Source organism: Gadus chalcogrammus, chromosome 11, assembly GCF_026213295.1.
Source record: "Gadus chalcogrammus isolate NIFS_2021 chromosome 11, NIFS_Gcha_1.0, whole genome shotgun sequence".
NCBI lineage: Eukaryota > Metazoa > Chordata > Actinopteri > Gadiformes > Gadidae > Gadus > Gadus chalcogrammus.
In genome coordinates this window covers 6,409,601-6,437,352 of record NC_079422.1, presented here as the reverse complement: position 1 = coordinate 6,437,352, position 27,752 = coordinate 6,409,601, and the positions used below count along the sequence as shown (strand labels likewise).

General features: G+C 42.1%; 1 protein-coding gene across 2 annotated transcripts in view; it reads left to right on the top strand.

Moving 5' to 3' along the window:
• Nucleotides 1–104: 104 nt before the first annotated feature.
• Nucleotides 105–27,752, top strand: part of LOC130391947 (regulation of nuclear pre-mRNA domain-containing protein 2-like) — a 30,710-nt gene continuing 3,062 nt past the window's right edge. For both annotated transcript variants that reach the window (XR_008896954.1, XM_056602313.1), the window contains exons 1-8: nucleotides 105–400; nucleotides 22,680–22,809; nucleotides 25,180–25,424; nucleotides 25,850–25,902; nucleotides 26,008–26,134; nucleotides 26,263–26,438; nucleotides 26,713–26,995; nucleotides 27,107–27,367. Coding sequence is in view for 1 of the 2 variants with exons in the window: in XM_056602313.1 (XP_056458288.1) it covers nucleotides 205–400; nucleotides 22,680–22,809; nucleotides 25,180–25,424; nucleotides 25,850–25,902; nucleotides 26,008–26,134; nucleotides 26,263–26,438; nucleotides 26,713–26,995; nucleotides 27,107–27,367 (1,471 nt within the window). In the remaining variant the exon portion in view is untranslated. The remainder of the gene's footprint in view (nucleotides 401–22,679; nucleotides 22,810–25,179; nucleotides 25,425–25,849; nucleotides 25,903–26,007; nucleotides 26,135–26,262; nucleotides 26,439–26,712; nucleotides 26,996–27,106; nucleotides 27,368–27,752) is intronic.

The following is a 27,752-nucleotide window of genomic DNA, read 5'->3' as shown; positions in this document are numbered from 1 at the left end:
CTGCTCGTCAGCAGCGCGGTCTTAGAAGACACAGAAGAAGAAGAAGTAGAAGGGGAGGCGTGCAACCGCAGACAGTGTTGCCAGATTGGGCGGGAAATCTGGCCCAATCTGGCAACACTGGCTGCAGCGCGTGCACCCGTTGGTGCCTCGGTTGGTCTCTTGAACATCGCGAGGAGCGGATGACCTGCAGAGACAAACACAAAGATGGCGGCCGGTTCTGGAGCTGCAAGCGGCCATGGGGCTCGCACCTCCACGGCTGCTTTGGAAGCGTCTCTGGACCGTCGTTTTCAAGGAGTATCAAACACCATGGAGTCGATACAGGGGCTTTCAACATGGTGCATTGAGAACAAGAAATACCACACTCTAATTGTGCGGTACTGGATGAAGTGGCTGAAGAAATGTGAGTCGCAAGCTACGGCTAATTCCCTGCTAGCTAGCTAACGTTCGGCTGAAGCAAAACAAATAAAGCGTTGCTGATTTGATGTCCTTTGCACTTGTAAACCCTGATTTAGTACTGATATGTCTGGCCATTATGTCATCCAGCAATGACGACCCAAAAAATTAACTACCTCCATTGCGAGATAGTTGCAACGCTTAACTATTTGATTCCAGCAGTGCCCATTAAACCATTTAAGTTGTTAGGGAACTGCTACCCAGACTATTTACATCAGGGCCTCCGGGGCAGTCAGAGTGGTGAGGCGCTGGCAGGGCTTTTAGTGATACAACGATGCAAAACAAATACAAGGGCTTGTTTTCGAGGGTTGTGTTGCTGTAAAATCGTAAATCAACCTGTGTATTAATGTTTGCGTGTGTGTATTTATGTTTGCCTGTGTGTGTGTGTGTGTGTGTGTATTTATGTATGTTTGCGTGTGTGCGTGCATTTGTGTGTGCATTTATGTGTGCGTGTGTGCATTTATGTGTGCGTGTGTGTGCATTTGTGTGCGTGTGTGTGCATTTGTGTGTGCATTTGTGTGCGTGTGTGCATTTATGTGTGCGTGTGTGTGCATTTGTGTGTGCGTGTGTGTGCATTGGTGTTTGCGTGTGTGTTTGCGTGTGTGTGTGTGTGTGTGTGTGTGTGTGTGTGTGCATTGATGTTTGCGTGTGTGTGCATTGATGTTTGCGTGTGTGTGCATTGATGTTTGCGTGTGCACTGTGTATTTATGTTTGCGTGTGCACTGTGTATTTATGTTTGCGTGTGTGTGCATTGATGTTTGCGTGTGTGTGCATTGATGTTTGCGTGTGTGTGTGTGTGCATTGATGTTTGCGTGTGTGCATTGATGTTTGCGTGTGTGTATTTATGCTTGCGTGAATGTTTATGTTTGCGTGTGTGTATTTGCATGTGTGTGTTTGTGTGCATTTATGTTTGCGTGTGTATGTGTGTGTGTATTTATGTTTGCGTGTGTTAGGGATGTGAATAACTCACATTTTTCATGGTCGAATAATCTGTGGGTGGTATGAATGAATATTCGATTATTCAATGTGTGCAGACATTCACAAAGGCAGTCATGGATCAGCTGCAAGAAATCACTTAATATCTTAAACGTAAAAAAACAACTATCTGCTAAGTAGTTCCAGTCAAATTGTCTGTTCAGCCTTCAAAACGAGAGCTGGTAAATTGTGAAAAATGCATTAAACTGTAATCAGAAAAGGTGGTCATATGTTATATAACCTATAGTATCTGTGGTATAAAGGCTGGGACGAATTCAAATTATAAGTATGTACCCTTTATGTTGAAATTATAGACTGTCGCTATTCCCATTGAAACAAATGGCGCTGTGAATCGGTCTTCAAAACGAGAGCTGGTAAATTGTGAAAAATGAATTAAACTAATCAGACAACGCCGTTATATGCTCTAGTATCTGTGGTAGGAAGGCAGGGACGAATTTCGAATTATAAATATGTACAATGCATAACGTTAGCTCTCTGGCTCATAGCTGAGTAGACTAGAATACCTCCCGTTCTAACGCCTGAGGGTTTGACTAATACCTGGAACAATCATTATCCTCCCGTAGGGCTGGGCGATATATCGATATTTAAAATATATCTATTTTTTCAAACGAGACCATATCGCCAATATCGATATAATTTAATTTGCGTTGAAATTACAGCACATTTGTTCCAAATAACACCAGTTTCGAACCACGCCTGCCGCCTGCTATTTCGTAACTCTGCTTATGTCTCTCCCGCTCTGCCTCCGGCTCACACACACAGTCTCTGCCTGCCCCCCCTCCACTGACTCGCGTCACTTTTTGAAACATGAGCCGTGTTCGAAATCGTTCACTATTTATTGGGTATTTTAAGTGCACTATATTGTGCATGAAATTAACCACTGAGAATTTGAACACCACTACAAAATTATAATTATAAGTGAATGGTCTTAATTTATTTTCTTTTGTAAGTGCATGGTATAAGCGGGATAATGCCCTTCGAGGTGTCCAACATTATTTCAGTCCATTAATTCTTGTTTATTTGAATGGGAAAGAATATTATCGGTCTAAATGTTAATAATCGGCTTTGACCCTCGGGAACGAATAATCGAAAATTCTGACCCATCCCTAGTGTGTGTTTGTGTGTGTGCGTGTGTGTCTGTGTATATTAGGGATGGGCATTCGATTAAGTTGTCTTAGTCGATCGTCGGGAGAATTAACGATCAATTAGTTGATTAATCGTTAATATTTTACATTAAAATTAAAAAACATATATATTCAAAATGAAATAAATACAAATGCAGCACGTTTTCCTCATTGGGATCTTAATTATTAGATGAACATCTCAGTTAAACCAGATCCGTTCAATAGTTATGCGCTACTCTGCTCTAAGCAATGGAGCATGCAGCTCGAAGCCGGTGCTCATAAACATAACAAAAAATAAACACAACCCTAGTTTCTTCCCAAAATAATAACAATAATAATATCAAAAAAACAATCATGTTATAACTTAACCAACCATTCTACAGATTTTTTGTTCAGAAAGATGAGCATGTTGACATGCTCTAGGGTCAGACGCGACCGCAGCCTGGTGACCGTCAGTTCAGCCGCCGAAAACACCCGCTCTGAGGGGACCGACGTTGCCGTGATGCACAAGTACCTCCGTGCTAACTTGGCAAGGCGGGGGAACAACTTTCCACAATCCAGGGGCTCAGAAAGTTCTTTATTTCTGCTTCGATACTAACCTCGCCTTGAGTGGTAGGCCTATAGTGGTCCCCAAGAAGTCATTTTTTAAATCATAATGGTCCCATCACACCAGACTTCGCCGTGGCCTCGTCCGCTTCATGATTACATCGCCGTGTTCCAATATCCATACTTACTAGTCTAAGTTTGAGTACGTAGGGCGTTCCGATTCAGATCGGGCGAAAATAAGTGTACTGAAAACGGTCAAATCGCGAAGTGTGGCGATGTACACTTTTCGTACTCAACGGCAGCCATCTTGGCTACGTAGCGGAAGAGGGCGGAGCCAGGCTGAGCCAAAGTCGGCGCATTTTCCACATAGCCTGCGTTAATAGTCATTTTGTAGTTTTTATAGCTTTTTATAGCTGCTGGGCGTAAAGAGTTCACCGTTCAAAGCGGGATGTTTATTGCGGTGGAGGAGCCGCAAATTTAAATATTGCCCCTGTGTGGTAAAATGTTTAATTGTACACTGCATTAGTTTAATCGCTGATAAATTTATGTTGACGCATAAATAACATCGACGCGAAAAATGCGGGTCGATTCGAAAAACCCAAAACAAAGATGGCGGCGCCGGAGCGTAGTAGCAACGCGAGTGGCTCCTCAGACTTTCATAAGTGCAAGGCGCCATGCACTCGTGCCTCTAAAGTATGGGAATTCTTTAATGTAAAAGGAAACGTTTCCGTGATATGTCGTCTTTGCAAAATGGAGATGGCTTTCCATTCTAGCACCACGGCAATACACCAGCACCTGAAGAGGCGCCTCCCGGGAGCAGCTGCAGATGACCGAGCACCGTAGAATTCTAAGAATGCATTACTTTGCACTTTTATTTTGGAATTTAAAGGCGATAAACATGCATTGCAGTGTAAAGGAATTCATGTTTTTTTCATTCAGATATGTAAATCAACATGTATAAATTGCTATTAGTCAATTAATGGGGAGATAATCGATAATCGAATCGGACTGAAAAAATGAATTGTTAGATTAATCGATGCATCGAAAAATAATCGCTATATTAATCGTTTAAAAAATAATCGTTTATCCCAGCCCTAATATATACATACCGTCGCAAAATGGAAACTTTATTTTGCCCTGTCTCGCAAGAGAAACGCTGTGGCAGTTTCAAACACAATATCTCCCCATAATAACAAAGCATTTAACGAGTAATTATTTAACAATAATGACTATAAAACATTACTACCAAAAATAACCAGCCGCTCAATGCAATGTTACTAAACCTTATAGTGTTGCACGATACCAAAATTATGACTGCGATACCTGCCCGAAAATACCTCGATAAATGGTAAATGGACTGCATTTAAATAGCGATTTTTCTTTAACCAGTGGCTATGCAAAGGCGACAGCCAGTTAGGGTTAGGTGCCTTGCTCTGGGGACACCTCGACCGCAGCTAGGAGGAGCCGGGGATTGAACCATCAACCTTGCGGTTATCAGCCAACCTGCTCTACCTCCTGAGATACTGCCGTCGATACTCGATACTGAACCGATACCACAATAAAAAAACTAAAATATCTGGGAAAGAGATGAATAATGGTCCAACTTTCAGCAGCTTGGTCCTTTCCTGCTTTTTGAGCAAATTACGTTAATAAATTAATCCTACAGATCAGAGAATTGTATTCCGATTGAGGCGTATTAATATACGCCTCAATCGGAATACTATTCTCTGATCGGTAGAGAATTCCGTGTGGAAGAGGTGGTGTAGTCCGCTATAATTGACATGTGTACACTTATTCCAATTGGTTTGGGGTGGGGTCCCCTACTTTTTAACTTGGAGAGATGGAATCAGCAGCTGCAGTAGTTGGCAATAGAGCTCGTAAGTCCGCCCCTTCCAGTAGACCCCTATGGGACCTCTGAGATCGTAAAATATGAATGGGTTTCAATGGAGAGGGTCATTATTTTCTGGTCCCAGTCTTTATATGCCCTCGATTACACGTATGTTTTTTGTGGATTTAAATTATAATTTTTCATGCCAAGAGTTTGACCGTTTATTTTGCAATTATTCAGTTAAAGGCTGTAGAGAAAACACAATGAGAGACTACACGTCTCGTATGTGACGTCACGCTCACTGCGACTGGCATGGACGAGACAGACAACCTCCCCATCGGCATAACTGAAAATCTACACATGCCCCGACTTATAATGGTTTTCACCTCTTTCGATTCTGTTATCCTCCCCTTGGAAAAAAGATGTGAAATGGAGCAGAGAGATCGCATGTCTGTACCAGAGTGGTGGTGACGTATATCATTCGCGTCGAGAGCAGCGAGGAGCTGTAGTTCACAAAGCGGCCTCACACAAAACATTATCAAACTTCTTCGCAAATTTCTTTAGTTTTCTTTCCATGAAAAAATATAATTTAAATCCACAAACAACATATGTGTAATCCAGGGCATACAAAGACTGGGACCACAAAATAATTACTTTCTCCCCATTGAAACCCATTCATATTTTACAATCTCAGAGGTCCCTGGATTATCTCTGGGGGTCTACCGGAAGGGGCGTATTTACGAGCTCTATTGGTCCGTCGGTACTTTAATGCACACCAAACGAGACCGCTGTCAAGGGAAGTGGATTTTTTGCCTGATTCATGTCTTTCCCAGCACTCGGCAAGTACTCCGGTAACTTATCAACCCCAGCATGTCAGGTTGCTAAGCGACGTCAACGGCTTTGGCAGATTATTTCTCTGAAAGACGCACCGTCTGAAGATATGGCAAGGAGCCGTGTAATAAGCGGGATAATGTATAGAACGTAGCCGGTCATTATCGAAAATTATACCCTTCAGGGCGAAGCAAGACACCTCTGCTTCGCGTCGGGGTCCGGTTCACCCTGTCGGGGCTTATTTTCCCGATAATTACCGGCGTTTTGTACAACATTATCCCTTACATATATCATTATAGTCCAGAGCAACATAGTGGTTGTGCGTCAGAGACATACGGAGTGGACGCACGCTTACCACTTTTGTAATTGCTATATATATACAGTACATACGGATTTGTATGATAGGAATATAGATCGGATTCTATTCTATTCCTATCATGCAAATCTGAAAGTAATTGGTGTGGCAGCGTCATGGCAGTTTCATGGCAACCAAACGTCATTTGTTTCTGAAAGCCTTCGTCTACCCTGACCACAATACAACGCAAACCCAGTGTTTTCACATTTATCCACCTCAGCGATTGTTTTTGAAAAGCAACGTTTTCAGTGTTGGTATTCGCCGTTTTAGTGTGGACGGAAGGGCTGAACGGATAAATATTTATGCGTTTGTAGATTACCCGGGTTAATGTGGACAGGGCAATGCAACAAGATGGCGACAGGTTCGGAAGTGCTTGCCTGCAGTCCCCGGCTTGTGGGGAAAAAAAGACGGGAGAAGTGAAATATGGGATTGTATATAACGGATCAGAAGTGTCCCCTTAAACGCGGCTATTGACACTTCTGATCCGATTAGATTTCGAATCGGAATAGATCTATTCCGATTAGAAATCTAATCGGATCAGAAATAGAAGACGGAGGCTTTCAGAAACGATGACGTTTGGTTGCCATGACACTGCTTTGGTTGCCATGACACTGCATGACATTTTTTTTTCTAGAATTTTTTTTTTAACGCGTTTGTTATACTGTGAACAAATACAGAGTAGCCAGGATAAGTGCACATATTGACAATTTTCCAAAGATGTCCGGTATATATGCAAGGAGGCACATTTTCTGCTGGTAACCTCTCGACAACCACTGTGCCTCTGTGTGAAATAGTAAGTTTTCATATTCAGAGCCCTTGTCGGCGCACAGTGTTGCAAACAGACGGGCGCGCAGAGGATGTGGCTTGATGTAATTCACTATGGTTACGACCTTACGGTCTGCGATGGGCGCAATTTAGTTATTTATTGAGCTTCTTCCTCCACGCACATCGTTTTCACCATATCGATGGCAGCTGGCAATATTAAAGTCTCAGCAATGCTATGTGGCTTCATATTCCTAGCAATGAGATAGCTCACCTCAAGAGGAGCTTTCAGGGCCCGTTCACTAGCAGTCACAGCCTTTTTGAAATACGCTTGCTGTTCATGCTCTTTGTGTGGTGTCTCAAAGTATCTTTTGAGTTTGTTTGGCTTCATACTCGGCAGACAGGACCTTACTACATAGCAGACATTTGGGCTTCTCCTCGTAGTGTTCCATCACACTTGTAAATCCATACTGAATCGTATGTTCGCTGTGTCTTTGGTGTCTGTGCCACAGTTCCTCTTGGAACTGTCTTTGGAGGGACAGGGCCAGGCGGGCGAATAAATCTTTCCACTTTTTTTTATACACTGATTGCAAGTTTGTTTACATTTTACAGGTTTGAGCTTGAACTCAAGTAATCTAACTGTGCAGTCACGTGATCACGGCACTCAAAGATGCACCAGCTCAGATATTTGCTTCATTTTATTTGAACTAGATTTATAATCGAGAAAATTAAAGTATAGGAGACAGTTATGTACGATTATTTGTAGTGTTTTATTTAAATAAATCTTTGTTAAATCAATTACTAGACATTTCAGGCGACCCTATTTCAATTCCAGGCGACCCCACATGGGGTCGGGACTAGGGGTGGGAATCGAGAACCGGTTCCTACTCAGAACCGGTTCCAACTAACCAATTCCATCGGAATCGTACTCCTCCAACGTTATCAATTCTTCTTAACGATTCCGCACCACGTTTTCCGATTTACGCAAAAATTTTGCGACGAACCTGCGCGCCGACAACCGTCAAACAACAAGGCAGCATCGTGGTGAGTAGGAAGCGATCGCAAGTCTGGCTCCATTTGAAAATACGCAATAAAAATTCTGCCGTATCATGTAATCAGTGCAATGCTATCATTTCGTGTTATGGGTGCAAACACCAGCAACATGCTAAAGCATTTGTCTACCAAGCATGGAATTAAGTCCCAAGAATGCCATGTGTTCAAAAGCCTGCATACGAGTCAAACAAGCTCCACTGTGTCCTCCGTTGACAACGGTAACGTTCACATTACATATCCTGCATTAGCAGCCCACTGTCACCTTGCAACTGCAGTTTTTATAGTAGTAGTGTCGTAGTTTTTATTAATAATGCCGACCTATACAAATTTCATGCATGATGATCGCTCTCAGGCAGCTGGCCCCTCGACATCGGCTCAACTTACCCCTTTCACTCCCAGAAAAGGCAGATATGCTTATATTCTTGCATAAGAATTGTTAAATAAATCTAAAAGATGTTAGGATGGCATACATTTCATGCCTATTTAATTAAAGGGGATGTACGTATGTTCACTATTTTGTTTACTTTTTATAACCCTTCCTAGAAAAGTGTTAAACATCAATTTAATGACGTTTGGTTTAAGCTTAGTTAAGCTTACAGTTATTACATCTAAAGAGTTCATCACAAAGGTTGTAGTAGGAGCATAAATAGGCCATGCCTCTATTGAACACGTTTTGGGGCTCTAGAGTCAATAATGGCGACGCTACTGAAAATGTTGCTAAAAAAAATGTATATCGACATTTTTGCTAAAAGTAATTTCTTAAAATTAAGTAGAGATATATTTTTTCCAAACTTAAGGTTGCAGTAAGACCATAAAGAGCATGCATATGGAAAGCGTTTTAGGGATATAGAGTCAATAATGGCAAAGCTATTGAAATTGTTCATAAATAAAAAATCTTAAAAAATAAGATATTTTTCAAAACTAATGGTTGTAGTAGGACGATGAAGAGGCCATGCCTCTGGAACGAGTTTTGGGGCTCTAGAGGGGCATGCCCACTAACGAGCCTCTGCGTGCAAGGAGTACGACTAAGAGTGGATGCTGCTTGTGTATGTGGAAGTCCTTTCGTTCAGTCTTTTTTTTCTTATAAAAGTATCAATACTAAAAAATGTGCATATCGTATCGTTTTTTGCGTGAGGGTATCGTGATACCTTTTCTAGTATTGTATACCATGCAGCACTAAAACCTTTTTGTCAACTTTCTTGCAGTACAGGACAATAATATTTCATATTAAAATGGCCTGCAACGTACTTATGAAAGCTGTGAAATGCAAAATTAATTTAAGATTGCAGTTTGCTGAATTGAGTGGCATATAGTGGAACAAACTTGTAGATTAAATTAAACTTGGAAATTGAATATTGTTTTTAATTAGTGTACAATCCTATGAAAATTTGGCATGTTTGTGTTTTGATACCTCAGTTAATATCCACACAGGGAGAGGGTCCTCTTCCACGGAGGACGCCATGTTGCACCACTCTAGTTCTACAGTAGCCCTGAATTGACAAACAGTTTTATAGAAAACACTTGTATATTTTTTGCAGTTAGGAGTGGGGCGTGTTATCCCCATGGCTAAGGCCCATTTGTGATTCTTTTTAGTACTGTTGTTGTGAGGAAGTGTTATAATGTGCTAAGTTTTATATGAAATGTGCCAAACACCACGTTACACTAGAAGTGTCCGAGATGCTTAACCCTCTCTCGGAGGTGGACATCAACAACTGCACAGAAGGAGCTCCACACATCCACACACACCGCGTGTTACCCCGCGTGTCAAATAGTGTAGCGATTGAATGACGGTTCACGATGCATTCCTTAACACATCCATGTTTTGTTTCCCTGTTTGATAACAAAACAACGCTCTCACTCTTTTGGAAAAAGTTGGTATCCAAAACGAAACCGTAGCAAATACAACTGCAGACCATCCTGTTATCAAAACAACCTGTATTCACAGGAGTGGTGAGGGGGGTCTCAGTTGGTACGATTTGCTGTCTTACACATGCAATGTAAATGCCATAACCTACTGCACACAAAATGTATAAGCATTGCAGCACACATAACACATGTGGTGCAAAGGAGATGGACATTGAGTGGCTTTGGAAATGCTGTTTATGTTTAGGTGTTTGTAGCTGGCTATAATGATGAAAGCAACAATGTTTTAACTGTCTGATTATATCCTGGCATAGCCACTGAATACCTTTGTGCTGGGTACTTAATACATTATCTGCAGAGCCTAGGATAGTCCACTGATTGTTGGTTATATTCAGCATTTTGTTGCTACTTTTGCTTCTCAAAATAGCCCTATATTGTTATTGCATACAAAGAATTCTTACGTCATTTGACAAATATATTTTCTTGACTTCGGTTTCAATATAATTTGGTATCAGTTATTTGGATACTTAAAGCAGCATATCCCTTGGAGCCACATTTATCTGAAGGTCTTTTGACTTTTTACAGATAACTCTTTTTACAGATAACGCAATATTGGATTTTATTAATCGAATTGTAAATATTAGTCTTGTTTGGAAGCTTAAAACCATACGGTTGAAAGCTTTTTTTGTGATGGTTGCTGCCTTGTTTCAACACTTGCTGTGCCTATGAGGTTACAATTGAAACAATCTACTATATTGGCATTTTCCATAGTGAGTTCTTGGGAAGATATTGACGGTTAGAAATGTATATGATTTGCCTGAAGTATTTCTACCGTTGCACTGTAATTGGCTTTTCTTTAAAAAAAGTATAGTAAACTTCAGTTGGTGAGATAGAATAACTTGTTTATTCTGAGTGTGAAATATTTAGATTAAGTAGTAATACTCTTTTTGAGTTGATGTAACTTAAAAGCCATGCTTTGTGGTATCTTAAATGTTGTGTGCACTATTTGATACAAATTAAACTCTACTTAAATCCATCACGCGCTTGGCCCCTATTGTATCTTTAATTTATTTTTTTTCTCAAATTCTGTAAAAGTCATACTGCAGCCTATACCGTGAGTAGAAAACTCTTGAAATGTTCAGGTATGGTTACCAATAACCCCCCTACCCGTAAACTCAAATTGGTGGTTCTGCACCCAAAGGTGGCGCTATTGTAAAAAATCCTGGATGAGGCTTATTTCTCCTCACCAGATTGACCTGGACTCAAAATTCTTTCAGAATATTAATCTCTACAATCAGACGCATTTAGAAAACCCCACAATTTCATATTAAAGCTAAACATAATAAAAAGATTCACAGGCTACAAAAATAATCAAAAATTCACCCAAAATCATCACAATAAAAATCATCTAACAGAATTTGTTTTACTAAATTGTTGTACTGCACCCAAAGGTGGCGCTATTTATAAAAAATATGAACTAGCCTTATTTCTCTTTAGGAGATTGACCTGGACTCAAAATTCCTTCATCATATTAATCTCTAAAATCAGATGCATCTTTTTCACCCTGGTCTTCTGCTCTAAAAATGTCTACTTTTCCCACAATTTCATAGAAAAGCCAAACGTCTACACTCTCAACCCATTTTGCCTATATTACCTTTTTGTTATTGTATAACTACCATACGGCTATCATTAGGTGGGTACCATTAACGGTGCAAATTTTCAGATCTCTTGTGAAATGTGTGCTGAAATGTGTGAAATTGGGCATTCAACATTCCGCCTCATTAGTTTCAAAGAATCTGACTGCCAAGACACAGTATGGCGTTAAGGGGAACTTCTTCATTAACTATTTTTCCTTCATAATAAACTATTAATATTTCTTCCGTTAGTGTTCCTGACAACAATTGTTTAATTTCCCCACAATTTTAAAGATTTTTCAGGTATTTGCTTTTAAGAAAGCCCTTAATTCATTTGAGAAATGTTTGCTTTGAGTTTTCTGGATGTTGTGTGCTTATCAATAGACATTATCACCATGTGTATGAGGCGACAGTTCAGGTTTGTCAGTGGCTCAATGGGATAATGCCTTGTACTGGTGATCCTTAGTTTGAGAGTTTGAATCCCGATTAGACAAGTATGAACATGCTGAACAGGACATTCGGCCATTGCTCTGCAGCCCAGTCACCTGAAAGCCGAGGCACAGTATGGCATTAAGGGGAACATCAATATCTTTCCTTCATAATTATTTCATATTTATATATATTCAATTAGTGTGTTCTTGACTTTTCATTTTTGCTCGGACCCCGTTTATCATCGCTGCTAGGGATGCAAACAATTAATCGATTATCGATTAATTGTCGATAAGAGATTACTCGATTAAAATAAATTACTTGCAATTAATCGCATTTTTAACCCGTAATTCCCCAACCGTCCACGTGAGGGCGCGCTTGACGCCAGACGTACTTGACGCACACGCGGGAACACAAGCGGGATCACAAGCGAAGCAGAACAAGACAAACGAAAAGCGGGACACTACTAGCTGTGGTCGAAATCGTTCCCTATCATGGATGTAGTGCACTAAATAGGGTGCACGCCATTTTCTAGGGTGTTCGAATTCTCAGTGGTCCACTATATAGGGCACTATATAGTGGACTTAAAATAGGGTACATACGATGTTCCCTACATGTTACTCCCGTATACCACAATGCAATGCGGTTGTATTTTTCCAGGGGAGAAGAAGAAGCCGAATAACCGCGAAAACGAATACATTTAATGATGGAGTCTCCGGCTTTCGTTTAGAAATGTCAACAATTTATTTGGGATTTAACATAGAATATTTAACATTCAAAATTAATTAAACAAGGAAATGTAACATTCAACATCAATACAACCTCCAGCTTTCGTCGTGAGTGCCCGGTTTGTTTACTTGATGTGGGCGCATCTGTCTGCGTCACACAAATACCCGGCGCATTTACTGACGCAAATGACGTTTCGAAATGTTCAGCGTAGTGTCCGAATTCTCGATCCATATTCCATATATAGTGCACTATATCATGTACACTATATAGGGAATAGGGAACGAGTGTATAGGGAACGATTTCGAACACAGCTAGAGACACGATGAAGAGGGCAAAACGGAGTGCAGTATGGAGCCACTTTATGTTGGTTAATGACGACAAAGACGCCAAATGCACAATATGTGGAAGTATTTTGACAAATGTACTTGTAAGTCGCTTTGGATAAAAGCGTCTGCTAAATGCCCTAAATGTAAATGTATTTTAAAGTACAACAACTAAACGACTTCGTTGAATTACCACCTAAATGTGTCACATTCAGAAGGAAATTCAGCTTCTCAGAAGAATTGCCGCTTATCAATTAATCGATCATCGATCGATAAGATGAAACAACTATCGATTAATGAATTACTCGATAATTTGCATCCCTAATCGCTGCTTACGGTTATATTTCAGATTAGTATTGTTTACACATTGGACAATGTTTAATCGATCGTCGGAAGAATTAACGATCAATTAGTCGATTAATCGTTAATATTTTACATAAAAATGTAGTTCCGACCAAGTATAACAGCACCGGGACTTTAATGTATCACTCCGCTGTTTACGTTCTGCTAGCTAGTGTGTCTGTTGCTTTGCAACAGTTCTATCCCAGTCGCGGATCCATTTGTGTTGGCGGTGCCAAATAAATCATTAAATAAACAAACAAATGTTAACTAATCAATGGTGCTTGTAGAACTGTTGTATAAAAGCAATATCACACTCGAGGTCGTGCTGTTTTAGCACGGCTGTGATTATCTTCGGCACAATCACAGCCGTGCTGATACAACGCTGATACATCTCGTGTGATATTGCTTAAGTATTTATATGCTATATTCAAAATGAAATGAAAATACAAAAACAGCGTGTTTTCCTCATTGGATCTTTATTATTAGATGAACAACTCAGTTAAACCAGATCCGTTCAATAGTTATGCGCTACCCTGCTCTAAGCAACGGAGCCTGCAGCTCGAAGACGGTGCTCATAAACATAACTAAAAATAAACACAACCCTAGTTTCTTCCCAAAATAATAACAATAATAACATAAAAAAAACAAGGCTCAGTAACAAAGCTTCTGAAAATAGAACCAGTAACTCATACAACTTCAGCACCAGTCTACGGATTTTTGTTCAGAAAGATGAGCATGTTGACATGCTCTGGGGTCAGACGCGACCGCAGCCTGGTGACCGTCAGTCCAGCCGCCGAAAACACCCGCTCTGAGGGGACCGACGTTGCCGTGATGCACAAACCTCTGTGCTAACTTGGCAAGGCGGGGGAACAACTTTTCAGGAGCCTGTAGGGGTGCAATCCATGGGCTCAGAAAGTTCTTTATTTCTGCTTTGATGCCAACCTCGTCATTTTTTAAATCATAATGAACCCACACCAGACTTTGCCGTGGCCTCCTCTGCTTCATGATTACTTTTGAAATACATCGCCGTGTTCCAATATCCATACTATCCATACTCACTAGCCTAAGTTTTAGTACGTAGGGCGTTCCGATTCAGATCGGCCGAAACTAAGTGTACTGAAAGGACCCGGATGGTGTATTCCGAACAGTCAAATCGCGAAGTGTGTGGCGATGTACACTTTTCGTACTCAACGGCAGCCATCTTAGCTACGTAGCGAAAGAGGGCGGAGCCAGGCTGAGCCAAAGTCGGCGCGTTTTCCACATTGACTGCATTAATAGTCATTTTGTAGTTTTTATAGCTTTTTATAGCTGCTAGGCGTAAAGAGTTCACCGTTCAAAGCGGGATGTTTATTGCAGGGGAGGAGCCGCAAATTTAAATATTGCCCCTGTGTGGTAAAATGTTTAATTGCACCCTGCATTAGTTTAATCGATGAAAAATTAACGTAATCAACGAAATTCTTAACGATCAATTAGTCGATCGTCGATTAATCATGCCCATCCCTATTTGACACACAATGTGCTTTACATAAGGTAAAAACCGCAATCTGATGGTGTAGATCAGTGATTTTCAACCTTTTTTGAGCCACGGCACACTTTTTACATTTACAAAATCCTGGGGGTGTTCCCCAGGATTTTGTAAATGTAAAAAGTGTGCCAAACCAACCAAACCGCTTAAAACCAACGATATGCAGTATACACTCAACAGACAAAGCCTTCACAAACCAACCAAAATGACACAAAATGACACTCTAACACTGTACATATAATACATATTTGTATTAGCGATTTGTAGTGGTGATTTGTAGTGGCGATTTCTCCTCAATAAAACAATAACTTGAAAATTAAGAAATCAAACAAAGCAACGTAATCAAAATAGCCACTGAGGCACCAGGGGGGGAAAGAAACTTATGCAGTGCAGGGGAAAGAGTCAACTGTCCAGTCGTGAATTTAGATTTCTGCAGGTTTATTTTCCGATCTTCCAAGCAAACAAAACAAATGTGCAACAGTGTGAACCAGCAGCCTCACTCCTTTGTCTCTCTCGTACAGCTGGTAAAAAACCATGACCCTTCCTAGTGCCTGTCTTACCTATGCCCGCCACCTCTATATATAGGCTAGTAATAACTTCAAAACAAAAGCATAAACAAACTCAAATTAACTATTTTATAATACAAACAAGAAAATAAACATAAAAGTCATATTATTTTATATTAATCAAAAAAACTAAATAAATGTTTTACAATTAAATCTAAGAACTGCATAGCTCCAACACATATAGTTAATAATTTAGTTTCTAAATGTATTTATACTCACTTAGTGTGAAGGGGTCATCCCTATGTTCCCCGGGTCCTTTGTTCCCCGGGTCCTATGTTCCCAGTTTTTCCCAAAAAGGGTCCTATGGTCCCCTGTAGCCATACATACCGGGGACGGGGAGCATAGGACCCTTTTTGGGAAAAGCGGGGAACATGGGACCCTTTTCTGGGGAAAGGGTCCTATGTTCCCCGCAATCTATCAATCTTCAAAAATATTTAAACTTTGACGCGACATTCGCGTGATGACAGCCAATCAGCGTTCAACAGCGTGGCCACTGAGTGACATGTGTAACGCAACAGCCAATCGGCGTTCAACGGGCCAACTCAGTGCAGTGCAGTCCGGGGTGAACTGCAGCATGGAAGAGAAAGTGATTGTTGCCGTTTTCGACTCCCGGAGCTCTTTATATAATAGTATATAATCTAATATAATTGTATAATAATATCACAGCCAAAAGCTCTGTGCGCCTCCGGATGGCCGCGGGAAGCTCTCGTATGGGATTGGGCTTCTCGGGGTTTGATTACCGGCGTATGAGTAGACTGCGTCAGGTTCTCCGACGTCTCTCCCTCTTCCACAAAAGGTAAAGACATGAAATGGTAGTTATCTCGGCCGGAATTTGGCAGTAATGGTGAGAAAAAGTAACAGACCGGGGAACATGGAACCCTTTTTTTGAAAAAGGGTCCTATGTTCCCCGGTCACATACATATCGGGGAACATAGGACCCTTTTTGAGAAAAGCGGGGAAGATGGGACCCTTTTTTTTTTTTTTTTTTTAAAGGGTCCTATGTTCCCCAGTCTCATACAAAGAGGGGAACATAGGACCCGGGGAACATAGACACGCTCCCTAGTGTGAAACCTGGGCCTGTTTCGATGAACACAAAATGGATATCCTGGCAGGAATGGTAGAAAGTAGTGATGCGCGAGAGGGTGTTTTTTTAACACCCGCCCCAACCCGACCCAAGACATTTTCCAAACCGCCCCGCCCGACCCGTGGGGAATTCTGAAGCGGCCCGCCCGACCCTCCCAATTTGACCCGCAAAAAAATAAAAATAATAATAACAAATAAAATAAAAAGCCTGGGGCTGAGGCTTATGCCTAATTTAACACGTAACTAAATGAGAAGGATTTGCTCTAAATTCGTATTATTGTGAAACTTCAACGGCAGGTCTACATCAAACAACAACAACAACGACAGCTTTACGCAATTATTTATTGAAGAACTGTTGCGTGGTTGCGGGTTTTGACTTTTTTGACCCGCCCCACCCGAACCCGCGATACTTAGAGAAAACTGCTACCCAACCCACCCGGCCCGCGGGTAATTGGGTAACCCGCGCATCACTAGTAGAAAGACACACACGAAGCTCTTCCTCAACAGCTCTCAGTCTCTCTCTGTTTTAATGTTTAATACCATTAGGGCTGGCCCGAATGCCATTTTTCAGGCTTCGAATACTCGTTGGTTTTCCGAGCGAATATTCGAATACTCGTTCCAGAAAAAAACACCATCAAAAACAACATTAATAATCCCTATATACTCCCTGGAACCGATTTTGACAGTATCTGCATATTTTGTTGAATATTTAATAGCTTTTGAACGGTAATTAGTAGGCCTAAGTAGGTTGAAGTTCTTTAGTTTTTCCCCGTGAAAGCGAACACCTGTTGTTCCGTTCCAAATCAGCTGTCCTCTGCCATCTCAGCCCTTACGGGAGCTTTTCAATTCATCCTGCAGCGTGCATCTTTTCAGGGAATTTGTACAATAAATCCATAACAAATACCGAATATTGATTGTCTTATGTGTCCATATTATATCCATTATATTGACCGGGTATTCCCAAGACGCTCACGCTCTGCAGCAAGCCAGTGACAGTGGATTGGCGCGGCGCTGTACAGTGAAGGTAAACAAACAACTAAGGTTAGCATTTCGTCAAGTAGGCCTATTACTTTTCCCCTCGAGATCCCGCTAATGTTGTGTTATAAAGTAAAGGGAAACATCTATCTATTCTTCCTCCACCTCTCTCGCTTCTCTGCTTGGTGTCGCTGACGCTTATAGTTTGCCTCCCTCGCTCTTGTAACGTCACATACGTGGAAAAACAACAACGAAGTCGTTAGCTGTAAAAATCCATAGATTAGCCGCACCGTTATGAGCCGCAGAATCGAAAAATGGGAAAAAAGGCGCGGCTTATAGTCCGAAAATTACGGTACATTATCTGCGACACTTTATTACAGCACAGACACCCGACAATGGTTAATTAGGTGATATTAGAAAATTTCCCACGGGACACCTGACGATCTCTCGCGGCACACTGGTTGAAAATCATTTTGAGAGGCAACTTCTTGCTCGAAACAGCCACCAGGATTGACGTCACCACAGCCTGCTTACAGGCAGATCGGGCTCGCTTTGCACGACCTCGAGATGGTCCATCTCGGGGGATTGCTCAGAGCGTTCAAACTGGTAGTGGAATCGCTGTACATTTGTCTCTGCAAGCTGTTCCAGTATGTCATGCTTCAAATGATGTTTTCATCCGGGTGAATACAGGGTTATTTAGATCGATTTTCAGTCGGGTCACGGTTCGGTCAGGGATTTACACAGAGAATCCACAGTATAAGATTAAACTAAACTGGTGTGCGAATTAATTAATGTAATGCAGAACTAATGTTATATTTACACCAGGAAAGTCCTTTAGTTTGGTCTCTTTGGTCAGGACCAAATGCAGTGTTTATTTCTTGGTTCGGTGTGGTTCCTCAATGCAATTTTCGCAACAGTCCCAGAATTTGACAACAAACCCACATGTGTGCAAAGATCGTTCAATCATTGGACAAAAAGGTCTGGGGCGGGGTAAAGCATTCAATTACAAAAAGGGAAGGGAAAGCGCCGGTGAAGGTGAACAATGATCCAGTGTGATATACATTGATCTGCGGATCGGTCAAACTCCTTCTCCCTCATCGTGGTGCTGAATGTGTAAAATGCAACGGCATTTTTATGCTTGTTTTCCAGAAGACATTTTACATGCTTTTGTCGGACCGTCGGGTGAAAATTAGTCGTGGCTCAACATAGAGCAAAGGGGAGACGGAATGTCTATTGGATATCTGACCCGTATCCCTCGTCCGGCCGCGCCCTGGCCAACGGATCAATTGGACAATAGGAAAATAGACCATTGCCCAACCCTAGCATCTGCCGATAATGATCGGTGGACGATCAATCGGTTCACCACTGAAAAATATTCTAGTTAATAGGTGTCATCTTCTGTCTGGAAAAATAAGGGACAGGTTGACAGTGGCCTAATGTCCCGGGGGGAACAACCTTGGGGGTCCCTCCAGGTCCTCCAGACACTTTATTCTGCCATTCTGATGAATTCGCAGGTAGCTGTCTTTTCATGATGTCAAAGAGCCTTTAGTATACTATTTGACGTCACAACCAAGGCACACTGGTGGCGAGGTGGGCTAGGCTGCTCTGCTAGGGCAGAAGCGAGAGAGAGGGTTGTGCTTCTTGGGTACTTGTAGTATAATGCCACGGTGTGTTTGGTTCCTTCTGAGCAGCGGGGGATTTTCTTGTTTGCGTCTGAGAGCTGGTTAAGCTTCTAGGACACTTAAAGTAGTGTGTGTGACAGTGGAGGCTTCTCCATTGAGGAGAGGGAGGAAGATCCTCCTTAACATTGTTGAGAATAAAAAAATGTAGATTGCCCAGACTACTGTAATGAATTAATGCCCTCCGTTGACTCCCATTCATTTCCTCGAAAGTACTGGCGGGAGGTGAATAACATGGGTTTCAATGGGAGAGAGGAGGAAAGTCCTCCTCTGAGTGGGTGTGAACTTAAGGGGTCTGATTCGCGCAAAAATCTATTCGCACTACCAGGGCTCCAGACTAACTTTTTCACAGGTAACACTGGTGCCACCTAGCTTTTCACTTAGTAGCACCAAAACAAATTAAGATTGCGAAACCGCATCGAGCAGTAGAAACTGTACTAAATAATCAAGGCGCTGGTTCTCCAAAGAAAAAGTGGAGCGCATCAAGCCTGCGTGCATACCGCCTGCGTGCATACAGCCTGCGCGCTAGGGCTGTCAAAATTGCTCAAAAATGACATTCGAATGTTCGTTTGGAAAAAAATCACGAATTCGAACTATTCGAATATCGCGTTTTTTGATACATTTCGAACGAATATTCGAACTTCGAATATTCGTTGACAGCCCTAGTACAGTATGTGTTCTATGTTTGCCGTCATGTTTGGCATTTCCTTACTTTAAAACGAGGGACATCGCGAACAGACAGAGGCTCATTCACAAAGCAGTTAGGCGCTTGTACCGCGGGAGTGTTTTTTCACATTCAAATATTATGAGGGACATCGCGAACAGACAGAGGCTCACTCACAAAGCTGATAGGCGCTTGTGTAACCGAGCGTTGGCACTTAGATATTTATATGACAAGAATGACACAAGCGTGGAAGGGAAAATAGTCTCGTTTACTTAGTACATATCAGAAGTCACCCAGTCACAGCGTGAGAGCTGGAATACCTATATCCAAGTACGGAAACCCTGAGGGGATAAAATACATTCGCTCTTCACAATACTAGTCTGTTACACTTGTACCGCGGGAGTGTTTTTTCACATTTGAATATTATGAGGGACATCGCGAACAGACAGAGGCTCATTCACAAAGCAGATAGAGGCGCTTGTACCGCGGGAGTGTTTTTTCACATTCGAATATTAATTTTCACGTTCGAATTCGCGTTTTTGGATACATTTCGAACGAATATTCGAACTTCGAATAGCCCTACTGCGCGCTGTATACAAACATTCAGTCACGTGGAGATTCAACCTTTTCAATTGAGCAGAAATACTTTTTAATGTACCGTTAGTCATTAAATTGAACAAGGGGCTTTATTTAAAGCTAAAAAATTCAACACAACTCTGACAGCCCCCCAGCTGGTGGGGGGCTAACGATGTTATCGTTCGTGTTTCAGGCGTCCACACGAATCCTAACACGAAACCGCATAGGTCCGGATAGATTTGAAACCACCTCCGAGGATTCGCCGGCTCCGTCTGGACGGTCGGCCGAAGTGCACAAGACTTAGGCGGTTTGACCAAAAGATCGGCTTTGTGTGGACGGGGGCTAAGAGACGCAAAGCAGGTGAAAGTATCTGAACGATGGCGAGATTCTAACATTTGCGAATAAAGTGTACAATAGAAACATTGGAAACAGAGGAAATTGTTCATGTTTTATTACACAAAGCATTCCATTCCTTGAGTTACAGTGCTAAGTTAGCGGCCAAAGAAAAAGGTAGACCACTGCGCAAAATCGAGATCACCAAAAGTAATGGCAACGTCGGTGTTGTGGGTGACATGTAAACAGTACACAGCCTGCTTACGCTGCATTCAAACCAGTTAAAGAAACACACCCTCCCACACTAAGCCCCGTGATTAATTGAAATGTTGCTCTGCATTCAGAATTCCGAGTCATCACAGTAGCTACGTTTCCATCTAAAAGGTGATGCGAATCTATAGAAAGTTCGCAAAAAAGTAATTCGAATTAGGTGCGTTTCCATCATGTGGTTGCAGCGAAATAGGGTGATGACGTTACACGTTGATGTCGGCAGGGTTGCTATGGCCGGTCGTTATGCGGAAGTCGGTCCTGTGTGTTCAAAGTTTGCTACGTCACAGCTGTTTCGAAAAGTGTGTTTCCATCTCCCATTTTGCAAATTTACTCTCTTTCGCATTTCTCAAAAACCACCTCAAGCGAGCGGATAAACCTTTTGGCGAATTAGAGGATTTTTATTCAAATTTTGGTGTTTCCATCACCGTTTACTGATTCGATACTTCAAAGTTCGCATAAAATCAGGGGGATGGAAACGCACCTAATGACTATAACGCAGCCACTGTATTCGCTCATCATTCCTGCTGCACGTCCCAGCCTCTTGAGTCTGTGAGCATGGGCAGTGGCATGTAAACACATGATCAAAACCTTTCCGTATTGGTTTGTTTTTGGGCAATTGGAGACAGCTACCAGTTCTTATGTGCTAACCTGGGTTTGACAAAACAAATATACAGCTTGAGGAGCTGCTAAACGCTAATATGGAATATAATGGATGTCAATTGATAGGCAACTGCCAATTTGAGGGTGCGTTTGGAGGTGAGGGGTGGAACCAAAATAATGGCTGATTCATATCTCGACAAAGACGATGTATACACTCTACCTGGGCTCTTAACAGACAGTCCAAATACTTTTAGCTATCCGCAGAGCCGCTGATCTGTCACCGTTCTCTGCCCTTTTGGGAAGTAAAGAAAATTCTTTAGTTCTTTCCTTTTTCTTATTTGATGTTGCATGCCACTTAAGATGTAGCATCTTTCAGTCATGATGACTGCGACTAGTTTTCCAAATCGGCCCCTGCCACTTTACGGCGCTTGTTTTCACCCAAAAGGGGTCATGGAGGCTGTGACGACAGGAAAGTGACGTACGCCTGCTTTAATCTATAGCTCTAATGTGAGGGTGAAAAAACAGAATCAAACATCTCCAATAGCCGTTCATGTTGTTTGGAAGCTGTTTTTTATTTTTAAAGGTTAGAAATATATTGGATATTCAGGCTGATCTAATCTGAAGACAAAATCAGCGGTATGATTCCCGTGTGACTAGCGGTGTAAACCTGCCAATGGGACAGGCCTACCGAGCGAAGCGGTCAGGCAGCAGCTCTTCTTTAGTCTATAGAACCCTCGTTTGGTTAATCTGTGGAAGTACCCTGCTCTAAACAATAACCAAACTAATACGCAATTTAACCGGAGCGGTCACACTACAAGTGTTCAGAATGGATTACGGTCACTGTTGAGAAGTGCATCCAGCTAGCTATACGACAGTAAAAAGCAGGTCAAACACGTGGCTACCAGGTCCGCAAAATGGTTGTGGTTCCAGTGAATTGTATTTTTGCTTAGGATGCCCATCCCTTGTTTAAATGTAAATTTCATTTTGTGTCCATGTTGAGCATTTTCTTCTTGCTAAGTGAATATCTAATTTGCATAAACAAAGATTCAGAGAAAAATACCTTTTCTACATTTGGCCGTGAAGAAATACATGTACTTTGAGTGGCTCACTAATTCTCCCTCTTCATGTGTTTCTTTTCAGCGGACACTAATCATCGCCTGAATCTCTTCTACCTTGCAAATGATGTAATTCAAAACTGCAAGAGAAAGAATGCTATTGCCTTCCGTGCAGCCTTTGCAGAGGTCCTACCCACCGCGGCCTACCTGATCAAGTAAGTAATCTCACAGCAACAGTCGGTTCACATTCACAACTTTGGCAAGTGTTGAGAGTGCAGGATAGTGGTGTGATTAGGGTGTTTGAATCCCACCATAAACGTTCTGCCTTCGAGGGCCAATGTCAACCACCAACCTGTAGGCATCCTTTAGAAAGATGCCTAACCTTTACCTGCTTCTTTATTTCATGTTTCCGCCATGTGTACACTATTCACTGTTGGCTAACCAGAAATAAGATCAGGAATACATTGCAAGTTGATATTTTGGTATGCTTTTATCACTTTATTAATTTGTTTTCTTATAAACCATTTGGTGCCCCGTGTGGCTGATGTTGCCCAGATGAGTGCAGTGTCTGTGAGGATCATGTGGATGTTCTGCGGTGACCGCGGCCACTAATGCTTTATAGTGTTGTTGGTGTGCAGTGGCTAATGAAGCTTCCCTCTCAGTGGAATAATAAAGTTAATCTATCAATCAAATGTAGATCAGGTTACTGAGCAGTGGGCAACCGGCCCGGTCAAAGCCTCGCTCCCGACAGCATCTTTCAGTGTGAGGAAAATTGATAAAAATTAGGTTAATATCTCTTCCATAACTCTATGCTGAAGTGGTGATTTAGAATGTTTTTTATGCAGTTTCTTCCATAAGTCATGTTGGATGGACAATGATCTGCAGCAATGCTTCAGTCACTTCACTAACAGGCATTTCTTTATGTAAAGTTATGTTTGTATATTATAATGTATTTACATATACACAAGCAGTTTAGAGGCAGCATTTAAAGGTGTTTATTTGTTCATGATGTTGAGCTACAATGTAGTCGGGGTAAAGTTACGTGAGAGGGGATTAATGTCATGTTAACAAGATAAATATTCTAAAATAAACATATTTTCAGAAATAGTTAGGCACCCTTCATGCAAATGACAGCATGGCTGCACCTTTACATTTTTACCCTTAGAGCATTTAGCCAACACTTTTATATATATATATATATTTTTTCTTCCCAAAACGACTTGCAAAACTTACGAAAAAACAAGCACATTTGTCCAAAGAAAGAGAAACAACAATAACTCGCTGTGGGTACACTAAGGATGTTAGAAACTGATGTCAGCTAGGTTCATTAAACCATTCCCCCTATATAACAAGTAAGGGATAATCACCGAGAGGCAGGGCAATAAACAGTTTGATATGCCCGGCTTGTGGACGGCTTACCTTCGTCTCGGGCGGTAACCCGTTTATTCTACTTCTTGCTTGCCAACATAATAAAACAATACAAATACTTTAATAATTATGCTTTTCTTATTCCTATTGCATTTTTATTAAATGTATTCTCTGTTTGAGTTCATATCCCTCAAAAAGTGGTCCCCTTTAATTACGATCGATCAAACATGTTTTGGACACCTCGAAGGGCATTATCCCGCTTATACCATGGTCACTTGCCAAAGAAAATAAATTAAGACCATTAATGTATATTTTCATGCGTTTTCACAAGCCATAATTTAGTTTCCCTGGTTACGCCTGAGGGTTTGACTAATACCTGGAACAATCATAACCCTCCCGTAAGGTTCTTATGCAACGGATACATTGTTCACTCCTCCAGTGAATAGGACAGACCTTAGATACGACTTGGCAACGGGAGGTATTCTAGTCTGCTCAGCTATGAGTCAGAGAGATAACGTTATGGGAATTTGTGGAAATATTTGCATATTCTAACTACTAGGAACAGAAAAAATAATGTTAATGAAAATGTTAAGTGTTTTATGGTGCCTCAAAATGAAGAATGGAAATCAAAGCATTGTATTAGGAAATAGTTGCAACCATATCACTATCTCTGTTCTGCAGTATCCTTTGCTGTGTCTGCTTGGTCATTGCTAGGGAAGGTGCATTAGTAACCTATGCTGTGTCTCTGGTCATGGCTAGGGAAGGTGCATTAGTAACCTAAATGCTGTGTCTCTGGTCATGGCTAGAAAAGGAAAGGTGTATTAGTAACCTGTGCTGTGTCTGCTTGGTCAAGAAGGTGCATTAGTAACATGTGCTTTTTCTGCTTGTCATGAAGGTGCATTGGTAACCTGTGCTGTGTCTGCTTGGTCATGAAGGTGCATTAGTAACCTGTGCTGTGTCTGCTTGGTCATGAAGGTGCATTAGTAACCTGTGCTGTGTCTGCTTGGTCATGAAGGTGCATTAGTAACCTGTGCTGTGTCTGCTTGGTCATGAAGGTGCATTAGTAACCTGTGCTGTGTCTGCTTGGTCATGAAGGTGCATTAGTAACCTGTGCTGTGTCTGCTTGATCATGAAGGTGCATTAGTAACCTGTGCTGTGTCTGCTTGGTCATGAAGGTGCATTAGTAACCTGTGCTGTGTCTGCTTGATCATGCCTAGAGATGTGAAGGTGCGGAAGTCCGTGGAGAGGATCTTCACCATCTGGGAGGAGCGGAGCGTGTATTCTGAGGAGCTTATCACCCAGTTCAAGGCCGGACTCACCAAAAAGGACCGGGAGAGGGAGCGAGAAAAAGAGAGGCAGAAGGAGAAGGAGAAAGAGAAGGAGAAAGAGAAGGAGAAAGAGAAGGAGAAGGAAAAAGAGAAGAAGGAGAAAGCGAAAGAAAAGGAGGCTCAAGCTCCACCAGGTTGGTTCATGGCCGCTAGTCACATGCCTTGACGTAGTTGAGTGTTGATCATTTTGGTTCAATATGTTTATCGTTAATATAATCTTATAATGATTTTAAGATTAATTGCACATGAAGGGAAACGTATGAAACGTATTTGGTTGTTAGATTTTTTTTATTGATAAAATTCCACAAGATTGTTATCGCATTAATATTCTGCTTGGCTAAATGTTAAATCAGTTGTAAAACCTGACTGCAGCAGCGAAGAAAACGGCTTCTTACTGAATTCACTGTGCTAAAAACTTCTTATTTCATAAACATGCATTTGGACTCGCGCCATTGGTTAATCCGTGATGAGCGAGTGACCAATTGATTTGAAATCTGTTATATATAAATAATACTAATGTTTTTGTCTGACAATACCATGTGTTTATGCTTCCATCCAGCTCCAGCCAACCCTAAGGCAGCCCTTAAGTCAAAGATAGTGGCAGAGTTCACCGTGAGTACTCAGCTTGCTCTACCATTATCTTATTTATTAAAATGCTGATGTACGACAGGTTGTTTCTGTCCATGCTCTCACCCCGTGCGTCTCCTGTGCCTCCAGCCCAGCTCGTTCATAGACCAGCTGTCGCTGCACAAGAGGGCGATGGAGGAGGAGGCGCTGAGGGAGAAGCAGCTGGAAGCGCTCAGGGTGGACGTCTGCAGCACCGAGGCCCTCAAGAGACTCAAAGGTGTTATCCCGTGTGCCTCTCACCCTCCCCTGAAGCCCTCTCTGCCCTTCTCACCCTCCCCTGAAGCCCCCTCCGCCCTGCTAGCACCCCGTTTCCTGAATGCTCCTGCTCCTCTGTTGCGTCTCCAGACAAGGCCGGCGGCAACAAGTTTGCCACAGACTTCGAGGAAGGCAGTCTGAAGCTGCAGGAGTTCGTCAGCTTCCTGGAGGAGCAGCTGCCGACGGGGCCGCCCCTGCAGGACGCCTTGGGGAACGCAGACATCTTCTACGAGATGCAGTACAAGGAGGTCAAGATCGTGGCCAATGTGAGTGGGTTTAACACCCGTCCCCTTTGAATGTTTTCATAAAGCATGAATACTTGGGAACCGTGATTATGGATTAGTTAGTTTCGCTGTCATGGATATAATACAATAAAACAAGTTTTCCACTTGACCTGCAATGAATGAATCAATTGAGATCCACAAAAATATTAAAGTTAGCCAAATAAAAACATTTAATTGTACATATTGCTGTTTTCTTACTATTTGATAAATGTATTTTTGTAGTCATTTGTACCCGTTATGTCTTGGTGTGCTCTAGGCGTACAACGCCTTTGCCAACCGCGTGGCTAGTCTGAAGAGGAAGCTGGATGCCCTCAAGTCGTCCCTGCCTGGGCCCGAGGACTCTCCGATCCCCTCCCCCTCGGAGGACGCCCCGTCGCCGTCCGGCTCCGACTCCCCCTTCATGGGCTTGGTAGCCAGCAGGGCCCCCCTGGACCCTGAGCTTGATGGCAAGGCCATGGACGAGGGGGACCTGGTCCGAGACAACAGAGACCCAGAGGATATGGACATGTCTGACGAGGAGGGGGGCTCTAGCAAATCAGGTTAGTGGAACAACCCAACTCTCTTTAGTGGTGTTCCCCATGGTGCCATGTTAGTGATTTGGTTTGATGCATGGATGAAACTATAAACTTGAATAATATTACTTTCACCAGTTGATGAAAAGACAGGGAAGGCATCCCCTGCTGTTTCCAAGACGACCAAAGTGGGCGTTCCATCAAAGCTTAATCTCCCAGACACCACAATGAAGTCTCCCAAGACCACTCCCCCTGCCTCGGCCCCAACGCCACTATCCCCGATGGCTGTCACTCTCCAGAGCACCCCCACCACGACGCTGGGGGTCAACCTGGCCAACGTGGACCTGGGGAAGATCAGCTCCATCCTTAGTTCCATTACCTCTGCCATGAAGAATACAAGTATGTGGGATAGTATGAAAAGTGACCCGAATGTTTATACTGTATTTGTATTATTTATAGTATTCAGTGTTTCCCCCAGCACTGTATAGTTAAGGCGGCCGCCTTAACAACAATAGGGCCCCACCGTGACTGCCGATTATTAAAAAAAATATATAATAATAATATATACAGTATATATATATGTTTTATAAATATTTTTTAATTATTATGCATTAACAAAGTACAAAACTCTCGTAGGGAAAGAAAACATACTTCCATCAGGTACAACATATAAAGTGAATAATGCATTAGTGATTCTGTTCCAAACAATAGTCGTGCAAACTGAAAATGCGAACTGAACCCCCCCCCCCCCCCCCCCCCTCCACAATGTCGAACACCAATGTTA